This window comes from Lindgomyces ingoldianus, assembly GCF_010093535.1.
Source record: "Lindgomyces ingoldianus strain ATCC 200398 unplaced genomic scaffold BDR25scaffold_19, whole genome shotgun sequence".
NCBI classification, from domain to species: Eukaryota; Fungi; Ascomycota; class Dothideomycetes; order Pleosporales; family Lindgomycetaceae; genus Lindgomyces; species Lindgomyces ingoldianus.
In genome coordinates this window covers 909,321-917,748 of record NW_022985180.1, presented here as the reverse complement: position 1 = coordinate 917,748, position 8,428 = coordinate 909,321, and the positions used below count along the sequence as shown (strand labels likewise).

The 8,428-nt window shown below is 37.1% G+C and overlaps 1 protein-coding gene across 1 annotated transcript; it reads left to right on the top strand.

The window, feature by feature from the left end:
* Positions 1-808: 808 nt before the first annotated feature.
* On the top strand, positions 809-2,766 carry BDR25DRAFT_356149 (uncharacterized protein; the record flags this gene model as incomplete). The annotated part of the gene is made up of 8 exons (XM_033695582.1): positions 809-942; positions 1,609-1,704; positions 1,733-1,800; positions 1,832-1,941; positions 2,102-2,297; positions 2,343-2,434; positions 2,497-2,553; positions 2,650-2,766. The coding sequence occupies 8 exons, from the start codon at positions 809-811 to the stop codon at positions 2,764-2,766; spliced, it is 870 nt and encodes a 289-aa protein (XP_033546725.1).
* Positions 2,767-8,428: the final 5,662 nt, after the last annotated feature.

Sequence of the window (8,428 nt, the reverse complement as noted above, 5' to 3'; positions counted from 1 at the left end):
CTGTTATAATTCTTACTCTGTTAAAATAGTATTTTTAGAAGCACTACAGCCTATAAGTGTGTTAGTAAGAAAGAGTAAAGACTTAGCTAGATTAGGTGTATAGTCTGTTAAGCAGAGTGTGGGTAGAGCAGTTTTAGGTAGGCGGGTTGTGGTTTAGCCCAGCAGCTGTATAGGGAGCTGGCAAACCTGACCTAGATGGGTAGGAATAGAGGTATATATAGTGCAAGATATACAAGGCGGCACTGTCCTTATTATAAAGGTTTTAATGCCTCTTAGTCTATTAAGTAGGTAAAGACTAAATAGTAATTACAACCTCCTAACTATAGTCATGATCAAGACTATATACATAGGGTTTGCATGCTTTGCATGTTTGCATGCTTGCATGCTTGGGTGGCCTGCACAGCCTGCAAACCTGCAAGCCTGCAGATTCTATTAGATGATGCACTCTGCTAGGCTTTTGTCTAAAAGCTGAAGCCATTCCTCATCCGTCCTGTCACGTGATTCGTCTAACGTGGAGTTAAGTGCCTTCCATCCGACGTCGCTGGGGCTGTGAGGGACAGCTAATTGGGTCATTACGGTCTGTCTGTTGGCTGTAACAAGGCGCTGCAGACAGTGCAATTAGACTAGGCATAACGCGCAAACGTGTAAGCAAGAAGTAGAAGTAATATCTAAATAATATTCTAAGCTGTACTCTACTCTATAGTGCTAGAGCAGGTTGTTATAGGCTATAATAAAGTTTATTGTGGTGTAGTCTTAGCAAAAGTAAGCAACTCAGGTGTGTGAGCAACTGCCAATCCCCAACACACCAATGCGGCTGATGCCAATCCCCGACACACCGATGCGGCTGATGCCAATCCCCGACACACCGATGCGGCTGATGCCAATCCCCAACACACCAATGTGGCTGATGCCAATCCCCGACACACCGATGTGGCTAGAGAGGTGGAACAGACGCAACTAACTATAATTTAAACATGTTTTACACAACGCATGCTAGAGCAAACTGCATGCAAATTAACAGAAAGGTGCACCTATACTAGGTATATATTTTTTTAAAAAAGAATGTAAGAAATACATAAGGTAACAGAGAAATAGCGTTACTAGGGTTTATCTAAAGAAATTCTAACTAACTAGCGCGTCTAAAAGAGAAGATTCTGCTCAACTTTTTATTCTGCAAACCCGAATATAATAAGCAGAGCAAGCTCTGCTAATAATTTTAGTTTAAGTAAAAAAATTAATGTTAAAAAGATATATATTTTATACTATATTTAGTAAGTAGATATTTTTATAATTGCTATTTCTATTCTTATAGTAAAAAGCAACTTTATTATAATTATACTTTACCTAGTAGTTCTAAAGGAAAACAAAAACAAATAATAAATCTAGAAGATAAAAAAGAGTTAGAAGAGTTAGAAAATAAAAGTACTACTAGCATCTCTAGTTATAATAGTACTACTAGTAGTTATATATAGTAAAACTATAAATAAAAACTATTTAGTTTATTTTATTTATTTAGTTTATTTTATTTATTTAGTTTATTTTAGTTATATAATTTATTTAGTTATTTCCTTTTGTGGAGGATAAAATAGCCTGGCAGTAGCTGTTCAGAAGATCGGATGAAGTGACTCTGCTATCTAAGAGAGCTGAAGGCTCTCCTTATATACACCGAGCTTCGGAACATAATATCTCCAGATCCCGAGCTGCGTCCCAGGCTCTGAGCCCCCAGTCCCAGGCTCCGAGCCCTAGTCCCAGGCTCTGAGCCCCAGCCAAGGCTCTCAGTATACGCGACACACCCCCCAGGTGAGCTGCGCAGCAGCTCACCTGCGTTGAGCGTCTACTTGGCTTGTTGGAGCTGCGTTGTGCGTTTACCCTGTGTTTGTGCTTGTTGCCCTAGGCAGCGCAATGCTTGTTTCCCTAGGCAGCGTAGGTCACGTGCGTGCTGTGATTGCTGCAACAGAGGTAAATAAATTCTCCTGCTTCTTAAGCTCCTGTTCTTTAGATCTAACTAACATGCTGCGTGTAAGTTAATGCTTTTAAGCTTTAAGAACAACTTTAAACCTGTCTGCAATCTCTGCTAACGTGCATCTGTAGCTTAATAAAGCTAAAAGAGCCGCCTAATCGCGTGCCGCCGCTCTGCGGGGCCGCGCTGCCCGCAAGCCCGCGCCTACTACCCCCCGCCGCGCTGCGCCCACAACCCCCCGCCGGCCTGCGCGTACCCGCAAGCCCGCGCCCACCACCCCCCGTCGCCCTGCGCCCACCACCCCCCGCCGGCCTCCCCCTGGTGCGCTCCGCGCGCAGTCCTGTCTGGGCTGCATAAAGAGTGCGCTCGCGGGGCGCTCCAGTAGGGAGTGCCATAATTCCGCCTCTAGCGGTTCGCGCTGTTGGCGCTGTTCCTCTGGGCACAGCTGCCTGCCCCTGTAAGCCTTGTAGCAGTGTGTGGGGTGATCTAGCTTTTAACCTATTTGCAGTCCCCCTGTTGCTGTTGTCTATGCACAGCGCTTTGTTGCAGCGCTTGTTGCGGAGGACAAGCGGGTAAGCTTCTCTGCAGAGATTGTGTGTCATACCTTAGATTAGACTAACAGGCTATAGGCTGCGTTCTAGCTTTAGCTGGTTCTTTAAGCTCTGCTTAAAGAGGATGTGGTGGAGGAGGAGGAGGGAGAGGAGGAGGAGGAGGAGGAGGAAGAGGAAGAGGAAGAGGAGGTGGAGGAGGAGGAGGGGGAGGAGGAGCAGGGTGACGTGTCCCCTGGGCTCCTGGCGCGTTGCTAGCGCGCTAAGGAGCTCTTAGGTAAGCTTGTTAATCTCTTTATAGTTTAGGCGTTCTGTGTTTCTGCGCATCTTATGTACTAAATCCCTGCTTAAACTCTATAGCATAGGGGGGTGTCCCTGCTAGTAGATAGCCCTCTTGTTCCTAAGCAGTATAAAGATGTCCTTACTATTAATAATTAATAATTTCTCCCCTTAGAAGCTTGTTTACATGTCTTTAAAGTTAAGAAGCTGCTTAAAGTGCTTAAATTACTACTTTAGTAAGTGCTTTATAAGTCTATTTACTAGCATGTTGCTTGTTTTAATATAGCGCACTTTAAAAGATCCCTTTGTGTGCTCTTAGCGCAGCCACATGTTCTAAATATTAATGTGGCGCAGGTAGGTAGTTATCTAGGCGTTCTCCTTTACTACTAACTAGATTGTCTACTAGTTGTCACAGTAGATCTGCTATAGTGTGCCTAGCTCTAGAGTAAGCTCTTTAAAGAAGCGTTTTAGAGCTAGTAATTTCTTTATAATGTGCGCTAGAGCTAGCAGCTTAGCTTCTGTTATAAACATAGTTACTATTAGCTAGAGAGCTGCTTTCTATAAGATTAGTCCTTTAAAAAGTAAGATAATGTATTTATAGAATAATTATTTAGTCTCTGCGTAATTAGCAAAAGACGCGTCTTTATATATAATAAGTTACGCGCCTTCTAGTGCTCTATACTATATGCCTGTATGCCTTGTGCAGTATAGGTACACAATTGCCTAGTTTACTGCCTAGAAGTGCTGCTTTCCTAGGTTTATTAGGTAGTAGAAGAGCTAAGATGCTGCAAACGCTACGTTAGGGCGCACTATAATTACAGTGTAAAGTGTTAATCCTACGCGCTCTTAGTATTCCTTAATTTTATGCTTTGTTGCTAATCCCTAGTTGCTTATAAGCTCTTTTAATAGTAGAGGAGTTCCTAGAAAAAGCGCGCTTTCTATAAAGTTAAACTTCTTTACTACTTTTTTAATATACATGTTGTGTACTAGCTAAATTATTTTAGCTTTTTTATTTTTAATTATTTTAATCTTTAGAAACTATTTGCACAGCCTTTAATCTTCTAGCTTATATATTTTTTTAATTACACTAATTAATTAGTAAGCTTTTAACTTATTATTATAGTAATAGATGTAGAGTATGTTGTCTACATAAAAAAAAAGTAAGATATAGTAATTATAGTTAAAGAATAAGCACAGCTTCTTTTTAAATAAGATAAAGTTAAGCTTTTAAAGAGCCTATAAGAGCTTCTAGTACTATAAAATTAGTAAGTTACATAGTCTGTATAGGGCTTAGAGAAGCTTAACGCACATGCTAGGCTTTGTAAAGCTTTTTAGGAGCTTGCATGTTACTTTTAGCTTACCTTTACAGTGCGCGTTTAGAAACACGCCTATAACATTATATTGCCTAATCTTTAGGTTAAATTAAGCTGCTATTGCTATTACTATTTAGAAGGATCTAGCTGCAAGAGTGGCAGCATAGGTTAACTAGAGCAAGTCCTTGCTCTAGAGATTACCACATACGCATATGCAAGCTTTGCATTTAGCAAAATACCTATCTTAGTTAAATTTGTACATAAAGACCTACTTTAGTAGGAGCAGCTTAGATGTTGCTTTAGTTTACATAATCTTTTTTTAAGTGCTTTTTTTAAGTAGGGTAGCTATCTTTTTCTATGCTGTAATTTTAAAAAGATCTTTATATAAGTGTTTATATAAATTTCTTTATTTTAAGGGTTTCTTTAAGAGCTTATAAGCTCTTAGTTAAGGCTGCCTAAAAAAAGCAGCTATAAAAAACACTATGTAGAGTGTTTTAAGCACTCTGTTGTTGTAAGTAATAAATGCTCTAAAGAAGTTTATTTAGAGGTGCTCTAGATTAACTAGAGCTAGGTGTATACTACTTCTCTCTAAGAGTGTTGTATATATACCTCTGCTTTCTGCACCTCTAGGCTTACCTAGGTTATTAAAATCTTGCCTCTATATTCTTTAGCTTATGTGTGTAGCTAGTCCCTAGCTCTTTTTATTATACGCATATTTAAGGGGTGCCTTACCTGCTTTAACTAGAGCTATAGAAGATAATATTCTAGTGTAAGAGGTAAAAGTTAATTTTTTAACTAGTAAGTTAGCTATTTAACTTAATAAGCCTAGTAGATCTACTTCTCTAGTTAAGTGCACTTACTAGAGATTACTAGTATGCTTGTGCCTACCCTATATAGGGCGTGTTGTAGAGCTATCTGTAAGCTCTAGCTTAGAAGTTAGCTCTAGAGTAATAAGTGCTATATGTTTATTAGGAACTGCGTAAATTCTTAGTAACTTACTTATTATGCTTATTACCTGCGCAGTTACTTCTACCTTTAAGTGCTAATTCTTTAGCTAGCTAACCTAAGTTTTAATAAGCTTTTTAGTTTCTACACTTCTAAGCTTATGCTCTTAAGGCCTTTAATTTAGTATATTACTTTGCTACTTATTTAACTTTTAAGGTAAAAGCTTAAAAGCTTCTTTTATATTATAAATTTTACTTTACTTATTAAAAATTTTAATAATTTTAAAGGCTTTTTTTTAAAGAATTAGCTTATTACTCTTATTTTTATAAAAGTGTGTCTTATTAAAAGCTACATTTCTTATAGTAATTACTTAGTTAAGTAATAGGACCTATATTCTATAGATATTTAAAGCTCTATAGCCTACAAGATATTTTATATAGCCCTATAAAGTTACTTTAAAGCTTTGCTTCTAACGCCTAGCTGCTTGCTCCCTGTTAAGTAGGTAAGTGTGACAGCTATATGCGTAGGTCCTGCTCTAATTAGGCCTTAGATTAGCTATAGCACTTCTTACTTACTCTAGCTTATAGTATTTAAAGTAGTTAGTAAACTATGTGTCTAAGACTTTATTTAGTAAGCGTAGGTTATGTGCGTGCGACAGGCTTATATTGTACAGCCATGTCGCTGCGTCTACTACTTCTGGCTAGAGCTTCTTAGGGAGTCCTGCGCTACTTCTTATCTTAATAGACTTTATAATTATCTTTTATCTAGCTTTTTCTACAGCTTTATTTAGCTTATAAGTGTATAGTAGAGAGCTTTTAATATTAATGCTAAATTTTTTTACTTAAAGCTTATACCTTAACTTTCTATGCTAAAAGAGTGTAGCAGTGTTATTATCTTACTATATTTTACTAATCTAAAGCTTATATTAATTAGACACTATGCTTTTAAAGTTTTTTATTACTTTTTAGATTTCTAAGAGTGTTTTTGCCTAAAAAAAGTATAAAAAAATTTTACTACTATATTTATTCTTAATAATTATTATCTATAGAGCTCTGCTGCGCCCTAATAGCATATTAAACATGTCTTATGTAATTCTTTAAAATAGGTAAGGAGCTTGCTCTTTTAGTCTTCTTAATATAACCTGCTTAGCGTGTGTTGTTGCGCAGTGCTTATAGTGTACTTGCTTTGTACCTGTTATTTATATGTTCCTTACGCTTTTAACTAGAGCCTGTAGAGCTTTAGAGCCTAGGTGTCCTGCGCGCGCATGCTAGAGCTCTTCTAAGTCTAAGCGTAGGAATGTAGTCTATAAGTGTTAGTAATCTAGGAGCACACTTTACACTAGTAGGTAGAAAGAGACAGCTTTATATTTAACAAACATAAGGTTATGTTTTTAGTAAAGTGTTATAAGTACTTTATTCTTTTCTAGCGTGCTTATGCGCAGTGTATAGTTAAGTTTTAAATACTATAGTCCTTTTTCTTTTAAATAAGCTTTTAAGATAATATTAACATAAAATCCTTCTACTATAACTACTTTTTATAGTGTAAGATCTTCTGTGCGCTCTTCTTATACTTTATTTAACACCTCTCTAAGCTTTCTAGTTCCTGTTCCCTAGATTAGAAATAACTAGGTGCTAGCTTCTACTGTGTGTAAACTTTAAGCTTTTTTAAATAACCTAGGTATAAGCAGCTCTATACTGTTTACTAAGTGTGTGGCACTCTTATTATCTAGAATTATGCTTATAAAGAGTAGGTAAGCGTTAAAATCTATAGTTACATGCATCCCTAGTTTTACTAGAAGCGCTAGGTTAATAAGTGCAGTAATAATACTTCCTAGGAATGCTAGCTTGTTTAATCCTTTAATAGCTTTTAGAGTAGGGGAGGCTGCGTCTAGAATTATGTAGCCTCTTTTAAGTAGTACAGCTTTTACTTTTTTATGCTGCGCTTACTTAAGCCTTTTAAGGATCTTCTAGTGTACAGTTTTACTAAGCTTCTTTAGCTTTTTAGTAACTGCTAATATAAAGTCTCTGCAGTCTGCTGCTTTTTATAGATAAAGAGATTACTCTAAAGCTTTGCATAGGCACAGGTGGCCTAATTAGGCTAAAATAGATTAGGCTAAATTATTATCTAATTATTTACTAAGTGTTGTAAATATACTTATGCCTTAGTTGCTTACATGTAGGGAGTGCTTCTAGAGCATTGTTAAGAAGATTTTACTAATTTTTTAGATTATTAGAGGTTTCTTGCTAAGTGCGCTAGCCTTTATAACCCTCTAGTGCATAGAGCGCGCCTAGTCTAGTGCAAGCTTTAGAGCTAGGGCGTCTAGGAAGTCTTATGCAGCTAGCTAGCCTTCTATGTTAAGAATCTTGTAGGTCCTTACCTTAGTGTATAAGAAGTGCCACTGCTAGTACTAAGCTTTTAGGGTTATAGTGCTATGCTTTACCTTAGTAAGGTAAGCTTTATACTTTACTTATATAAGATTCTTTGTGCTTGTGTTTATTAGTGCTAGCTCTTGTTTTAAGGCTTGTATAAGTGCCTATAGGGTAGATTAGTTCTTTAATATAAGCTGCATTATTATAGGTCCTAGGAGCTCTAGTGTAACAGTTGCATTAACCTAGTTCTAGATTGTCTAAAAACGCGTTGCGCAGGAAGCCTAGTCGCTTAATTAAGCTTAGTACTTAGCAATATTAGTCTAGTACTGTGCGTTAGCCTTCTCTAAGAGGTTCTTAGCAGTAATTACTCTAAGTGTAGGCATCTCTAGAGCGCTGTCTATAGGATTTAGAGCGTCTAGTCTATCTAGATTAATCATGTCCTATAGGTTTTTGCTAAGAGCATGGAACTAGAGCTAGATAAACTAGAGAGGCCAGCTTGCGTAGTCCTTAAGCTAGTATGCTCCTGTTAGAAGAGGAGCATCTTAATTAGCTATAACATAGGCTTTAGAGGTAATAAGGATTAATAAGAATAAAAAAAAAAGCTTCTAAACAGCTTTTGCTAGCGCTATAGTTATGTAAAAAGAATTATCCTAGGTTCTTAAAGCGCTAGGCCTATAACTATAGAGGATAAAATAGCCTAGCAGTAGCTGTTTAAAAGATTAGATAAAGTAACTCTGCTATCTAAGAGAGCTAAAGGCTCTCCTTATATACACTAAGCTTTAGAACATAATATCTCTAGATCCTGAGCTGCGTCCCAGGCTCTAAGCCCCTAGTCCCAGGCTCCGAGCCCCAGTCCCAGGCTCTGAGCCCCAGCCAAGGCTCTCAGTATATGCGACACCTTTATTTAAGTTATTTCTTTTATTTAAGTTATTTTTTATATTTAAGTTATTTTTTATATTTAAGTTATTTTTTATATTTAAGTTATTTTTTATATTTAAGTTATTTTTTATATTT